This window comes from Mytilus galloprovincialis, chromosome 10 (assembly GCF_965363235.1).
Source record: "Mytilus galloprovincialis chromosome 10, xbMytGall1.hap1.1, whole genome shotgun sequence".
NCBI lineage: Eukaryota > Metazoa > Mollusca > Bivalvia > Mytilida > Mytilidae > Mytilus > Mytilus galloprovincialis.
In genome coordinates, this window is record NC_134847.1 from 74244543 (window position 1) to 74261606 (window position 17064).

At 32.1% G+C, this 17064-nt stretch overlaps 2 protein-coding genes across 2 annotated transcripts; both read right to left on the reverse strand.

Annotated features, from left to right (window-relative positions):
• Positions 1-5717: 5717 nt before the first annotated feature.
• On the reverse strand, positions 5718-9924 carry LOC143048366 (perlucin-like protein). Its single transcript, XM_076222019.1, has 5 exons — positions 9775-9924; positions 8293-8399; positions 7583-7673; positions 6662-6902; positions 5718-5938 (listed from the first exon to the last, which is right to left on the reverse strand). Exons 1-5 carry the CDS (start codon positions 9812-9814, stop codon positions 5893-5895), a joined length of 525 nt encoding a protein of 174 aa, XP_076078134.1. The 5' UTR covers positions 9815-9924; the 3' UTR covers positions 5718-5892.
• Positions 9925-12125: 2201 nt separating this feature from the next.
• LOC143049339 (perlucin-like protein) lies at positions 12126-16498 on the reverse strand. The gene is made up of 5 exons (XM_076223013.1): positions 16365-16498; positions 15009-15115; positions 14154-14244; positions 12789-13029; positions 12126-12212 (listed from the first exon to the last, which is right to left on the reverse strand). Exons 1-5 carry the CDS (start codon positions 16402-16404, stop codon positions 12173-12175), a joined length of 519 nt encoding a protein of 172 aa, XP_076079128.1. The 5' UTR covers positions 16405-16498; the 3' UTR covers positions 12126-12172.
• Positions 16499-17064: the final 566 nt, after the last annotated feature.

Sequence of the window (17064 nt, forward strand, 5' to 3'; positions counted from 1 at the left end):
TATACTCTTACTTATACACTAAAAGTGCAACGTGTTAAAATTAAGTTGCAATCATTTTAAAAGTTTAATGTGAATGAAGTGATTGTTTGGGACACGGATTAAATATCCGATCAACACTTTTAGCGTTTTGGAGTTATAAAATATAAAGTTGAAGAGCAGTAAGGACCCAAAATTACAAAACAATTGTGACAAATACAGATGATCTATTCCTGGGATATAAGAAAATCCTTAATATATCATACTGATTGCGAAAAAGATTGAAATGCTATTACAGTACATTTCTGTATATATGGATTTGAAAAGTACAGTATTGATATAGATAAGTATGTCAACTATTATGAGACATATAATCGTTTGAGCAGCTGAAAGGTTTCTCAGGCTAAAAGTTTAATCGAATTTCTGATTGTATAAATCACACACATAGAAATTATACAGAATACTGTAAACATATTAAAACCTTTCATTTACATTTTTGATAAACTCAAGATAACACATTCATTTTATTACAAGGTTGAGAATCAAAATCTCATAGCATTAGGGGACTTTCTGTTTTGAATTTTTATTAAAGTTTGGTTCTTTTTACACATCTTATCACGTTTATTTTAAACCAAACCATATACCGTTGCAATAGGTTATTCGTCTTTCATAAATGTCGACATGTTTAAAGTAAAAGGTTAATAGTAATGTATTTTACCCGGATGTCGATAGCGAAGTAAAAGCTTCTGGTTCATCGCGAACTAATCAGTGTACCCAGTTTTTCGTTCTTTCAGTTTGTTAAATATTTTAAGTTGTGTAATACGTTTACAGTTTATTATTGGTTACCAATAATTATCACTCAGTATTTTCTTGTTTACCACTTTGAATTTTTCTACATTCTTGGAATTGAAAGCTAGAGCAAAAGGTTATTGTTTTAAGTCAGCATGCAGAATCTTCAAAATGGCAATCACCTATTGAGGTGTCATATTGCACCCCTTCATTGCGCTGCTAGGTTCAATCTACCATTTTCTACATGGAAAAATGTCTATACCATTACAAGAATATTTCAGTTGTTATCCATTCGTTTGATGTGTTTGGGCTTTTGATTTTGCAATTTGACAAAGAACTTTCCGTTTGAATTTCCGCGGAATTCAGTAATTTTGTGTCTTTTTTTTAGAAGATACATAAGGGCATACGCAAAATCAGTCGTAATGCAGGAAATCCGAACGTGACTCCAGACATATGTCCAATAAGTTGTTAGGGAGTATGGAATACGACTAAAGAGCTAATGTCAAATCGAATCAATCTCCATGGACATGTGAAAATCAAAGTGATACATATATTGAAAAAAAAATAATGGTTTAATAAATATTCCGGGTTTCTGTACAATATTCCAGGCGTAAAACCGTTAACAATAAATAACATGAGGAGTTTCTTACTGGAAGGTCAACCAAAATATAGGTAAGGAAATTTGGCCTTCCACTAAAAGAGTAGCGAAAGATAAACAAGGGATATTTAAACACGGGTATTCGAAAATAAACTGACAATGCCATGGCAAAAAATGAAACCGATGGACCCCCAACGAGTTGTTACAATGGTTATATAACGTGCAGAGACTGTGACACTATTTTGTCATAAGGCATCGGATGTAACGTCCTTATTCAGTCCAGACATGGCTGTGTATGTCTATATCCCCAACATCCAGCTGACACCTCACGTTTGAAAGGATATCACTGCCAGTCGTAGAAAAAAACCGAAGAGATAATATTTGACCACCCCAGCCACGCTTGGAAATAGTTCCTTTTCGAAACCCCTATCATTCAATTGAGAGAGTTACAAGTTCCTTTATTCTTAAAATTGGTACGCGTTAAAAAGTAGACATACAATTGAACCAATTAAACAAAGATCTTACTAAAATAGTTATCAAAAGTACCAGGCTTATAATTTGATACGCCAGACGCACGTTACATCTTCACAAGACTAACTAGTGTGAGTCAGAAATATATAATTGGAAAACCAAACAAGTATAAAGTTAAGAGCATTGAGGACCCACAATTCCTAAAAGTTGTGCTAAATACGGCTAAGGTAATATATGCCTGGGATAATAAAATCCCCAATATTTCGAATGATTCATAAATTTCTTTCCTCATTTTGTTCCACATTTTATCTGTTTTCTTTATGGTGTACATAAGTATGTGCACTGATTTTTGGCCAAAATAATCCGCACAACATTATTACATATGTAGGACTCAAATCTATGGTGGGTTCCAAATCTATGACAGATACCTAATCTATGGCAAATGTGACGTTACAAACGTCAAACAAATCAAATCTATGGCAGATTTAACACATAACGTCGCAATTAAATAACGCCATATTACATCGTCACCGCCGCTAACGATGACAAAATCCATAGATTTGAGACCATTCCAGATGAACATATGTCCCTCGAAAACAATTTGAGGAAAGTTTACAGGAAGATGTGACCTATAATCCGGCAGAGAGACAAAATTCGAATGTGTTGTACAGTCCGAAACCCGCGATGAACAACGGCAACTCTTTTTCAGTACATGATATTTTTAGAAAAGAAGTTATAGTTAACTGTCTACGGCTGTCAAAGTTTTCAAAGTGAAAGAAAAAATTACCGGATACCAATTTGATTTAGATCGTTTTCGAATAAAAAAAACAGATGTATCAACAATGAAATAAATATTATTTGAAAACTAAAACTGTTATTTATCATTTTTGTTTAGAAAAAACTTCCGTTTTGTTTGTTAAGGGACTTACTATGGATTAATGAATAGGTTAAAAAGGTACCATGCACAGATTAGAACATGTTTATTTTTACGGGAAACACCCTTTCAATCTCAAAGTCTGTATTAAGGTATATGAATTCATCATTTACGAATTGTTCACGATTTGACAATTATGGAATGTTTATTTCACAAAGGTTTATAGACATGATCCCATTGTGGTACATATCAACTTCTTTAGAACAAATCATTAGTCGTATATGTACTGCATTGTTTTCCATTTGCACAACATCTGCCATAGATTTGGGGAAACAACAAAAATCCGTCAAAGACTAGGAAACTACAAAACTTACCATAGATTAGGATTGTAAAAAATCTGCTATAGATTTGGGATGGCATGACGTCACATTTGCCATAGATTAGGGATCTGCCACAGATTTGGAACCCACCATAGATTTGAGTCCTACATATCTATGATACCACTCAAACCTTCAGTAATAACTGAAAAATCAAATGAGTAACAACCTCAAATTCTTGATTCGTAAACATGATACTGTCGAAATGCTTCATTTGGACGTGTGAAATACGAATACTATGTGGTCGCATTGCAGTTACAGTTACATTATACTCTGAATCTGTTATCTTTTATCCCTTAAACTGTATCTGTGACAAATATAGGTTTTACTAAGAGGTTTGTGCGTCAATATCATCAACCATTGGTCTTTTGTTCTTATAACGTTTATTGGTTTGATTTATGGTTTTCAAATTGTAAGCCTGGTACCTCCGATAACTTTGTACTTTTTAAGTATCTCGGTTTGCCCGAATTTCAGTCATATATCATAAGGGGAGTTTGTGGTTTTTAGTTTATTTTGCATACGTAGATGCATGTCTATGTTTATATTGTTTGTAGTAAGGTTTGCTTACAACTGATCTATTAATCTATTTACACAATATATTTTTAGATACAAGGGACGAAAATCTTATTTATAAGCATCACGACATTTTTTGCTGTTTGGCAAGTGGATGTCAAAGTTTTACCACCATCTGATGCCTTCTGGCAATATTTTGAAACATAACATTACAACAGAATTGCTTGGCAAACATATCAAAATCAGATATGACATGTATCCAGCAGTTGTCTCAAAAACGCAAAATAATATTAAAAATATTTCTTATATTAAAACTTAGATAGACAATTCTGCAATAAAAACACAGTTTCACGAAACTAATAGTATTCAAAACTCAAAAATTGGTTTCATTGTTTTCAACAGTACTGCATAACGCCGGATGACATTGGTATTTTACTGATACAGATTTTCAAATGGCAAGGTATGAGTAATAAGGTTTCATATTATTAAAATAACAATTTTTAATTCAGTACAGTTTACACGACGGGTGCCGCATGTGGAGCAGGATCTGCTTACCCTTCCGGAGCACCTGAGATCACCCCAGTTTTTTGGTGGGGTTCGTGTTGTTTATTCTTTAGTTTTCTATGTTGTGTCATGTGTGCTGTTGTTTGTTTGTCTTTTTCATTTTTAGCCATGGCGTTGTCAGTTTGTTTTAGATTTATGAGTTTGACTGTCCCTTTGGTATCTTTCGTCCCTCTTTTACAGTTTATGGATCCATATATCGGGTTGTTGTCTCTTTGACACATCTACAATTTTATTCTCAATTTTATGAACTTATGTACTTATAAACATGATGTATATAACAAACGCATCTTAAATTTCCCTTTACAAATAAAGTTCAAACTGACTGAGTCATAATTTAACTTTGAAAAATTTAGCTATTCACCTTATTCCCTTTGGTGATATCGCTCTTCAATTAAACATGTATGTCTACGCCCGTAAATGACTTTTAAATGTTTGAGAGTAAAAACAAAAAAAGCGCTTCGGAAGCTGAAATTGATAAAATTATAATCATCTTTTAACGAGGATGATGTGAACTGTCATACAAGTGAGAGATTTAGCGCTATTAAACCAGGTTCAATCAACCATTTTCTACATTTGAAAATATGACTGTACTAAGTCAGGAATATGGCAGTAATTGTCCATTCGTTTGATATGTTTAATCATTTGATTTTGCCATATGATTAGGGACTTTCCGTTTTAAATTTTCCTCGGAGTTTATTATGTTTGTGATTTTACTTTTTACTCTTCAATGGTAATATCAGGTGCTCGGTAGTTAGAACTGAAAATATTTATAACATATTTTTCTTTAATAATCATATAAACCTCGCTCAGACAAAATTGAAGTTTGGAATAAATTAGGTGCAAATTGGCCAAACCAGAAGATTGGACCACATCCACTACTTCTTTAGCAACTATTGATGCTTACCGTGTTTAAACATAGAAATCATGTGTCTAATGCTTGGTAAACTATGTTTTCTATTGAGACAGATGTTGGTGGTGTTTTTAATGCAGAATATTCCACAATTGCTGTCCTCTATGCATTGCTTCTTACAAAGAAGAAGGTAAAAACATAAAAAAACGGCATTTTTCGTAAAATAACACGAAGAGACGATATCAGTTAAAAGCAGTTTTACACTCGAGATGATAAGGAATTTGTTGATTAGGACTCCAAAGGGAACATTGCTCAAAGCTATAGATTACGATCTCAGTACAGAAAAAAAGAAAATAATAAAAATAATAACTCCACGGAATATTCAAAACAGAAAGTCCATAATCGAATGGCAAAATCAAAAGTTAAAATTACATCAAACGAATGGACAGTTATTGTCATATTCCTGACTTTTTACAGGCAGTTTCTCGTGTAAAAAGTGGTGGATTAACCTGTTTTATTGCTGGCTAAGCCTCTCAATTGTGCGACTGTCTCATATAATTCCATTATATAGAAAATGATATGTGAACAAAATTCAGGTTAACTTATATTGCACTTAAAAAAGTACAAACAAAATCTCGAAGACAACTTCAAAAAGGGGCACTATCATAACTGACATAACTAAACACTATCAATCAACGAAGCAAGTGAAAAAAAACCTTCCATATATTGTTTTGTCCATTTTAAACAATTCTCATATTACATTTTAGAGATTTGTATACTTCCTTTGAAATCATAAATGTTCAGTTACAACAAAAATTTATTATTATATTGTAAAAGTCCATTGTCAGCTTATTGGTTGTAGTATTTACTGATGACAGCTTTATCTTCTTCCAATAATCTGTGTTGAATTTTGGAAGTCTGAAGCTCTGTAAATCAAATACAAGTATTTTAATTAACTCTCTGTAAAGACAAGTAAATAAATTGTTACGCGAACATAAATATAAGCTGAGGTTTAAGTCCGTCGAGGCTGAATTAACCAAAAATGCTACTAAACAAATTACATAATTCCAACTAGCAGTTGAACTCTATAAATATTTCAGCAAGTTAAACAATTTGGCCATGAAAGAGCTCTACCAGGTAAAAGGGGTGATACACTTCGAATACATATCTTTATTTAGGTAAAATTTTGACAATGTATCCTTTTGTGAGATTCCAACACCATTAAGAACTGAATCAGGGAACTTTGAAAATGAACTTTCATGGAATCGATTCTATGAGTCTTGTTAACTTATGTAGGAATAAATAACCGATATTAATTTCAACGTGTCGTTTGTACGACGAATTAAAACAACTTCACGAAGCAAATCATTTTAGTGTTAATTTTATTTATCTATTGGGTAAACATAGATATAATTTTTATTCGCAGATGATTCGTAGCTTTTCAGAAGTATGTCTTCAACTTTTTACCTGTTTGGTTTAATAACTATTATGAACTGATCGTCACTGGTGAGTCTTATGTAGACAGCACTCGCGACTGACGTATTAAATTATAATCCAAGTACCTTTGATAACTAACTAGTTATACAATATTTATTTATATAGACTGACTATTACCGGACTTCTGACGACATAGTACATAGTAAACTTACTGTTTCTCACAGATGAAATGAACATTTCTGTCATTACAATCATGATCAGTCCAATATAGGTCATCATCAACCCAGTAATACATCATACAATTTTGATTGTTTGCAAGTGTAGCATTAGGTTCTGGTTTTCCTGGTCCCCATTGAGTGTAACCTTTCAGTGGGACACCAGTTTCCAACCAACGCCATTGTCCTTCAAATGCTTGATCAGATGCTCCAATGTAGAAAGCTTTAATCCGTTCGCCTTTAAAAGTAATAACTTACATCTTAGAAAGTAAATCTGTATTTCATCCAAAACTTTCCGGCTTTAGTTACATTTAGTTTTAATCAGAACTTATTTGGTTTATGGAGTGTCATTGTCTAACCTCTTGGAACTCCATCGTATCCAGGCATTTAACCGACAGTTAAGTAAGACACTTTGTTGTTTATTCGTTTGATGTGTTTTATCCTTTGATTTTGCCATTTTATTAGGGACTTTCCGTTATGAATTTTCCTCGGAGTTCAGTATTTTTTTTCGTATGTGAAGTTTATTTAAAATGTACTGTAATTGCCATAAAAATACGGGTGAATATAGAAATATTGCATCGCTGAATTAAAATTTCACCTCTGGAATAGTATTCACAGGTCATTTTGACTCTAATTTTCATGATGTACGTAGCATACTTCTCGGTTTTATAAGCATATAAAAATTGAAATGATAGATAAGTGTGTATAGATATCAGTTTGATATGTTTTAAAACAAATAATTAAGAAAAGAATAGGTTACACTTTGTAAATACAGCTGTTTCAAAAACCAAGCCTCTTTCGGAAACAAATTTAAATTTATTGTTAAAAATCATTATCCGCGAAAGGATTTCCTATCGAAAATCTCTTTGTCTTTTTAAACATAAGTGCAACCTACACATTATCATTCTGCAATCTTACCGTCTAATACGCTGACAATCTGTCTAATGAAGGAATGTTTGTCTGCACTGTCATCTGTTGCTAAATAGGCGTTTTGAGCTCGACAACTTTTCTGAATGTTAGAAATAAAAGATATTGCACGAGTATATTTTAAAAGGTCAAACATTGTTTTTCAGTAGGGTAGGATTTCTATGAAGTTCAATGGTCTATTGCTTATAGCTGTTACTTATGCTTATAAAGTTACTTCGTAATTACATATTTTGTCGTGTGGCTGCATTAAAAAGTACTGCAGAGGAAAGTATCAATCAGTTATGTTTGCTTTTAAATAAGATATTATTTAGTTTCTGAAAGCCTTTTTTTTGTTATTTTGTATAAGGACACAAGGGCAAATAGGATAGAAAATTAACAGATGTAGCCACCTAGAGCTCGTTCGTTGGGTCGAGAGGATAGTTCTTTAAACATACCGGATACATTTAAACGCGGTCACATATACATTTGAAACATTAAACAATACACTTAAACATATATGGAAGACAGTAACAAAAGATAACCACTGATTTATAAGATTTTGGTTTTGGTGTTAAATTATGTTGTATGCCAATTACATCAAATCATATAATTGCACCTAGTCTATATATCAATATATACACAAACGAAATAAGGAATGATTGTCAGTAACAAACATGTATCAGAGGCAACAAACAAAATTCCCATAATTTTCATTTCATTACCTGAGAATCCAACCAGTTTCTTCTGTCATAACTGAAAAATAGACATTCGTTGTTAAATTCTGCCCAGTCTTTAGGACACTTAGACACTGCTGCTACAAGAACTATCCCTGAAAATAATATCAGAACGTTATAATGTTTTTTAGCTGCAAGTGTACATGTTTTTTATTAAAATAGACAGATACAACATGTGTTCACGGTTTTCTTTTATAAACACGACATATGCCATATAGGTCAAATGACACATTTTTGTTTCTGATTAAAGGTTGTCGTCGTTGTTAAATTGGTGTTGTTAGCTGATGAATCGTATACTCTAAGGAAGGATAGTACGAAAACGCGTGTTGTCGTCATAACATTAATTACGATCTGTTTTATTTGTGGTGAAGTGTAGTACAGCTATACATGTACGTACTGTATTTATCTTCGAAACCGTGCACCTCGAGCAACACATTGCTTTGTTGCTTTATTAATTAGACCTACATAAAGGATAGAATAACGCAATTATAGAGCAGAAAAATAATCGAAATTAAAATTTGTAGATATAAAAAAGAACAAAAACAAAAATTACATACTGCTACTTTTAATTTAATGAAGTATAAAATAATATTAAATTTAATAAAAAATGGGGACGACTTAATTTATTTAATTCTTTATATTTTTATCAAAGGTTCTTAAAAGAATTGAATATTTTGATGTTCATGATATTAATAATATTTAATCATTTAGCATTAAATCTATTTCATAAATTGAGATTATCGTCTGCTAAACTAGAGTTAACTTTTCTTTAATTAAGATTTTGAGCGCCTTTTTCTTTTAACTTATATTATTTCATAAGCGGTTACCCCGTTTTATTTGATATAAAATTGCATGCTTTTGTGATTTGTTCATTGCGTGATTTGAACTGAAGAGACACCAAAAATAACCCAACCTAACCCACCCTTGAGAATGTTTTTTCGTCTGTTTGTTGTATTTCTTTAGATATTGTAAAATAAGCGTCATGGATTGGACGGAATGTGAACTGAAACCATACTTTTTGCCGAATTCCTGATTTTATCACAGTTGGCCTCTGGTAGCCCACTTGCCATTTAGAGAAAACATGATGATTGTCCTTCATTGTTTTATTTTGGACATTAATGAAACATTGGTGATGAATGCAAATTCGTTGGCGGGTTGATATATAGTTTGAACTGTCTTCATAGATTCATGACAAAACAATGCCAAAATTCAAACTTACTATATGTTTTTTTATCATGAATATTAAATTGTTTGTCTTACAATTTGTATATAACGAAGGGAATATGGATTCGTTAAGATGGGTTATCTTTTATCAGGTATATTGAATTTCTAAATTTACATCTGTTGTTTTCTATAGAATATTAAATAAGGTTCAAACGTGCAGTTGTTAAAATTTTCTTTAAACTTAGTCATTATAATAGAATTGATAAGCATGATTAATCTGAATTGGTAATTATAGTAAAATCTTACCGATGACAATTGTAAATAAACAAAAAAATGCCCTTTCCATATTTGCTGTCTCACTCTGATAGATAACTTAGTTCTGGTTTCAAGTTCTCAACTTTGGGTCACTCATTTGACCTTATGTAAACGTAGACAGTCATATCTATAAATGTTTCTATTGATACGACACAGTTTTGTTATCATATTACCTAAGCTGACATTAAAATTCTATGTCAACCAATGTATGTACTAAAGCAGCACATAAGATTTCAGACCTGAATGAATATATTCATAAAGGTTCTACTATTGCACTCGAGACTGTTAATTTTGCACAACTAAAATGGATGGCTATGTTTATGAATCTCTTAATATCAGGACTTGAATACTGCTTCTATAATATTCCGCTCTATCTGAAATATATATTGTTATATATGAATTCATATATTAAGTTACATTCGTTGAAGTATCTTTTGTCTCATAATTCTTATTCTGTGACTCTGTCGCTATGATATTTGTCATAAATATTGATACTTTGAAGATCATTTAACTAAAACATAAACACAAATTTGTGTATCAAATTCAATTTTGCAATCAACAATACTGTTACAGTTATATTATCCAATGCAACTCCTTAAATGCAGAAAATCTCGGAACCAATTATTTTTGTGGTCTATAAAGTATAGCAGCCATTTGATGTCACATCCCAAAAAAAATAATTCAGGGATGTAGGATTTTTTGCGCCGTTGATTGACTGTACAAACACAATCGGGATTTCTATTCTATGTAGTCTCATTTTGGTTAAGAAATGATTATATAGTCGCTTTTGTTTGGTTGCTTAGTATTGCTGACGAAATCACAGTATGCTAGTAAGGTAGGCCGTATGCAAAAATAACGGTATATGAAGGAAGGTTAATCTTAAATTTATAGTAATTTAAATGTTATTGGAAGGTTACACTCTCGTAGAAAAAATAAGAGCATTCAATATTCAATGTTAGTAAGAGGAAATTAAATATGCACTTAAAACAAAGTAAACTAGAGGTTCCGAATAATGCATTGAAAATTGTATCCTATTATTAGTATGAAGTTTTCTAATTTTCAGGAAAACACATGTCACTAATTGAAAGATTACAATCTCGATTGCTTGAAAAAAAACCCATATTGTTATGAAAGTGTATGAGGGTCCTTAAAAAAGTTTGAGCAATACTAGTGTTGTAAAAGTAAAATATAAAATTTAGAATGGCAACGGGGAATATGTCAAAAACATAAAAAAGATATGGGTGTTCTTTGCAACATTCACCTCATTTTAAAAGTGTTTGAGTATCCTTTAAAAAATCATAGGGTTGTTAAAGTGTTCGTGTATACTTCAAACAATTATATCGTTTTGAAAGTGAATAAGTATGCTTTGAACAAGCATATTGGGGGTTATTTTGTTAACATTTGTACAGCCTTTTACGACCAGAGAATGGTAAATATAGTGTAAAGCATATTCCTCAACATCAAATGTCATGTTAAAATGCCCTTTGAATTAAAAAATATGTCGTGTTTCTTCTAAATAAATTGATTATTATAATCCGTTTGAATTTCGTAAATATTGTTTGAGTGGATTCGACTGAGCATCATATAAACATAACAATTAATAAAAGAAGAATCTATCTAAGGACACGAATTCCCCCGCTCAAGCTTTGTAAAATTCCAAGTTGAAAAGAGGCAAAACTCTAGAACGGTATGTGACTCACTGTCTGAAATCTCACTCTGTCTGCTAGTTTTGGTTCTCGACATTTTTATCGAGTTTTATATAATTTTGATTAGCAAAACTTAAGTTTGAGGGGGGAAAAATCAATTTACCAAGTTGTAAAGGGACATACTCTACAACGGTGAGTGACTCACTGCTAAAATTGAACTCTGTCTGTAAGACTTGATTCGCAGCACTTTGTATGAGTTTCTAAAAATGTAGTACGGTACCATGCTTATACATTGATACGAGATATAGGAGCATTTCGTCTACATAAGACTCATCAGTGACGCTCAGATCAAAATAGTTATAAAGCCAAACAAGTAAAAAGTTGAAGAGTATTGAGGATCCAAATTTCCAAAAAATGGTGCCAAATACGGATAAGGTTATCCATGCATGGGATATGAACACCCTTAGTATTTCGAAAAAATCATACTTTTGTAACAGGACATTTATAAAAATGACCATAATTATGATTGATATTCATGTCAACACGGAAGTGTTGTTTAGTATAAAGTGTACATTTTCAAACCAATTTTCTTCATTTTAGGTTTATATCCTTCCAAATTTCCCTTCTTTCGATTTGTTCTTTTAGTGGTATTTTTCCTGTTTTCTGTTTGAAGCTTGAATTAAAAGAAACAAGATGTTTAATTTGACACCATTTAATGCCTAAATGTCCTGGAATAACTTGCTTTATCCGATAATCTGTGTATTATTTTGAAAATCTGTAGCCCTGAAAAAAAAATTTGAAAACTTTTTTAAAAATGTTGTTATATTTCTATAATTCAAAATACACTATACATGTAGTTTTAAGAAAAACTCAACACGGATACCCGGCTTGTTATAAATAATAAACCATGAAATCATAATGCTCAATTAATTACTGTATAGAAAGATCATTTTCAAATGATTATCAAACAATAAAATCGTCATACTTTCATATATATTATTTTGGCTTTTAAAGGAACTAAAACACATGTATAAAATCAAAAATGAACTTTTTTAAGACTGCATTTTATGACACTTTAGTCGAATTCGTTGGAGTTTTACTAAATTGTGCAGGCCTTGAACACATGTTCTATGCTTTAAATACCCGCTATATATTTATAACACAAAATGCATGACTATAAAGGATCGTACCTTCATAAAACGACCTTTTCATATAAAGGTAAATGCGCAAAGGGGAAAATTATCCTTAGATTTTACACGAAACAAATAAATGTACAGTTGACTCTTCCATTTCAATGTTGTTGGGTTTTTTTTTAAGAATGGAAAATCTTGATTATACAATTTTAATGTTGGTACTTACTGTTTTTCACAGATGAAATGAACATGTCTATCAGAACAATCGTGGTCAGTCCAAAACACGTCATCATCAACCCAGTAATACATCAAACAGTTCTGTTTGTTTGCAAGTGTGACATTATTTTCTGGTTTTCCTGGTCCCCAGGCGGTATAACCTTTTAGTGGGACACCAGTTTCTAACCAACGCCACTGTCCTTCAAATGCTTGATCTGTTGCTCCAACAAAAAAGTTTTGTATTCTTTCTCCTGAAAGTACAGTTTATAATTTCTAAATAAGACAGATTCATATCATTGTTGACTATAACTTAGGCCAAAATCAGAATTTTAGTTTAAGTTTAAACATATTTATTTAAAGTGAATTTGGAAACAAGTTATTGCAACTAATATTTATCCCTTTCGACTTTGCGGGTGCGAGTGCTGCCTTGTTGCGGCATTCGCCTGCTCTTTTTCGAAAACTACAAGGGTGTCTTTTACGTGCAAGAGATATGGCTCTCTTTTAACACGTTCCAGCCATTTATCGTCCCATTCCGACGGACTATCATTGTTTCCTCAAGACCATACTCGCAAATGGTGTCAAGGCAGAGCCGAAATTCAGTCCCTGAAATTTTCATCCTGGAATCGAACCAGGAACCTTTGTATTAGTAGTCACGGATGCACTAACCATTAAACCACGACTCTCTGTAAAGAATTTTAGTCTTAACACTGTAGCAAGATATAATATGCATTATATAAAGTGTAAAATATTGTATATGAAATAGTTTTATTATGCATTTTTAAAAGAATTCATATATAACTGAGTAGTCTACATATAAAAACGAGTATTACTCAGGGTGCTACATATGTAGCAGGATCTGCTTACCCTTCATTGGTATTTTTACCGATGGTTTATTGAAGATGTTTTAGTGAAATACAAGAATAACTTACCCATGTTTTATTCTGTGATATCTGATCGTTTGATAAAACGTACAGGAGTAACATAAAGGCTCGCGTGTGGGGTGGGATCTACGTACCCTCCTGAAACGCATAAGAACATCCCCCATTCCTATGCTTGGGTTCGTGTTGCCTATTCTTTAGTTTTTATGTTGTGTTTTGTATACTGTTGTTTGTGTTTTTGGTCGTGTTTCGTTTATTTGGCTTTGCGTTAACTCTTTGTTTTCGACTTATGAGTTTGAATGTTATTTGGTATAATTCGACTCTCTTTTAAAAAGTATAATTAACAAATTTACTAAATCTATAAATTATTTAAACATACAGAATAATAGCGTGATGAAGGGAACGTAATATTCGAAGACCCCAACATGTTTTCAAATTTTATCGTTATTTGGTAACTGCCTTGTTAATCTTCTACATCTAAACGTATTCTTACTTACCGTCTAAGACACTGAGAATTTGTCTGATAAAATTGTGTTTTTCTGCATTGTCATCTGTAACCAAATACGCTTGATGGGTTCGACAGTTTCTCTGAAACAAAAAACAAAATGTTCGAACATAATTATGTAATTACTTAAATTGTTTCACCAATAGAAATGGCTGTAGCGGATCCAGGTGGGGGCGATTCCGGAAGTTGGAACCCACTTTTTACACGATAAATGCGTTTTTTGTCTAATAACCAATTTATTAAGTTGTTGGTAGTGAAAAACGTCAAAAAACAACGTGTTATGGCCTGCAACGCGTCGATGTTACGTTTATTTCAAGGTTTTGAGGGATTATTTCACAAAGAACACGACTGTGAATGATGTATACCGTAAAAACTAAGTCGGTGACTCTTTTTTATTTTGCATCATTTCAACGGAAATTTAAAGTATAATGCAAAGTGCACCAGTAGTCCCGTGGATTGTCTGTAAAAAGGAATTGAGGGTAACTGAGTTATCCTAATTCATATTACTACCAATAAACTTCATATGAAACTGGCTGAGACTTGTTATAGAGCTAGTGAAAGTTAACATTCCCTTATTGTTCTTTGGATAAGTTTTATCTCTTCAAGTTGCTTTGTGAACTGATATCATAAATGCACGATTTCAACTTAAATGAGCCCCAGACGTTAGATTTATTCTAAAAAAAAAATTGAAATAGCCTTTAGAATAAAGGGGAACATTAGAATTATCATTAAAGAAACATTTGATATTTCCTTTTTCATATTATGTTTGTTCTCAAAAAGATAGTTTGGCATAAAGATACAGACTACAAAACCAAATCATTAGTAGAATTTTAAAATAAAATCTTACTTGTGCGTCAACCCAAGTCCTCCTATCAATACTGAACAGGAAACATTCGCCACGATATTCTGCCCAGTCCTTTGGACAGTTAGAGATTGAGGACACACACGCTATTCCTGAAAGTAGTTGACATTTTAATTTAAATAAAGTTTAATACCTCGTTAAAGTAAATTGGCGTGGCTTTGTATTTATATATTCCACCATTGTGTTATTGTGTTATGGAGTTTTGAATCTTGTTTTTCTTTGTTGACATGTTTGTTTGTTTTATAGTGATAAAAATATAACTCAATATTGACTGCTATTCCCCAATTTTCGACATTTTTACCTAGTATAACATGTATGCCTATTTGTTTTCTCATACATTGGTGTCAATATAATACATTCAAGAGAAGGTTTAATAGCTATAAAGCCAAGCTAAATCCACCATTTTCTACATACAGAATTACTAATGACTGTACCAAGTCAGGAAATGACAGTTGTTTTTGATGTGTTTGAGCTTTTTATTTTCCCATTTAATAAAGGACCTTCCGTTTCGAATTTTCGTTGGAATTTGTTTCTTTTTTCTTTGTACCAACACTGCCTCAGTTGGACTATCCAGTACGTGACCATAGTATTATCAAGTATCCGATTTGTCAGCACTAATACGTTTTCAATGATATTTCATTATTCTTCAATTTTTTTATGAACTATTTATCAATATCGATCAACTAACACTTCTTGGATGGTTAATCGTAATGATTGATAGGGAATAGATATATCATCATTCGGCGGTACAATCTGTTCTAAAGAAACTGTTTGGGTTGATTGGTGAAGCTCCTTGTACGGCAAAAACCATTGAACTTACTTTCTGAGGTGTTCGTAGTCTACAAAACACTACTTTAAAACTAATGACCTACCAACTTTTACCCCACCAAGAACTGGATGAAAATCGTGCTATAATAACAGTTTATAATGCTTGCTTTTGATATATCTTCCTAAGTAAATAAATATCTAAATTAAAATTAAAAGATAAACTTTACCAAAGATACCAATTCAAGCCAGAAAGAAATGGAATTTAATAATTTGAGGGAGCTTTTGTTTACTCAAAAATGAAGTATCCTCCGCAACAACAGTTGGCGTTCAGACAGATCACGTTTCCATTAAAACGTGTTGTTTTCATACATAGACCTACATTTTTGGGTCATCATAATATGCTGTCATTTTTAATTTCCCTGTAAAACCAGTCCACCTTCAAATACTAAATATTGAGCATATAAAATGTTAAAACTATTTGCATTATACAGTTGTAATCGCAACCTTAATTCGATTCTTTGTGAGAACCTGCAATGGAAAAAAAATCTCACGAAGGATAAATGTTACTCTTACCGATAACAAATGTAAACAAACTTATAATCATCTTATCCATGGTGATCCTATAAATCAAAATATATAATCTTGGAATATATTAACATTCAGGTCATGGCTCAAATTGAAACCTTAGTGACAAACTGCTATCTTGATGTCAAATGAGATTAGGCATTACTTTAATATCTGTTTATGTAATTTACATGCATGCATTGTCCCTTTTCAACTCTTTCTACTACATTTAGAAGTTAAGTTCTGACATGCCTTTCAAAGCCATACCAATCGTACAATTTCTAATCTGCTACCTTGTATGAAGCAGTTTATGAACGTCCTGAACAGTTTAACATTAATTTTATCAAATATTCTAATTAATAGTTTCTGTAATGCTTTTTACAACCATACACATTGTACAAATTCTAAAGCAAAGTTTTTCATTTCTGACTTTTCACATAGATTAGATCGTTGGTTTTGCTGTTTGATAGTTTTAGCCTAGTCAACTTGGGGCCATTTTAAGTTAGCTGTTCAGTGTGAGCCAAGGCTCCGTGTTGAAGCCGTACTTTGTCCTAACATGGTTTACTTTTGACTAATTCTGACTTGGATAGAGAGTTGTCTCATTGGCACTCATACCACATCTTTTTATATCTATTATCTGTAAATTTGTAAATAATGATTTCGTTTTTTGTTTTTTTAGAGGCCTACATGACACAGATGGATCAGATAG

Coding starts and splice junctions, on each gene's coding strand:
- LOC143048366 (XM_076222019.1), bottom strand. CDS start 9,814: ATGGAAAGGGCATTTTTTTGTTTATTTACAATTGTCATCG. Junction 8,400..9,774: donor TTTATTTACAATTGTCATCG/GTAAGATTTTAC, acceptor TATTATTTTCAG/GGATAGTTCTTGTAGCAGCA. Junction 7,674..8,292: donor GAAACTGGTTGGATTCTCAG/GTAATGAAATGA, acceptor TCTAACATTCAG/AAAAGTTGTCGAGCTCAAAA.
- LOC143049339 (XM_076223013.1), bottom strand. CDS start 16,404: ATGGATAAGATGATTATAAGTTTGTTTACATTTGTTATCG. Junction 15,116..16,364: donor TTTGTTTACATTTGTTATCG/GTAAGAGTAACA, acceptor AACTACTTTCAG/GAATAGCGTGTGTGTCCTCA. Junction 12,213..12,788: donor CATTTCATCTGTGAAAAACA/GTAAGTACCAAC, acceptor TTTTTTTTTCAG/GGCTACAGATTTTCAAAATA.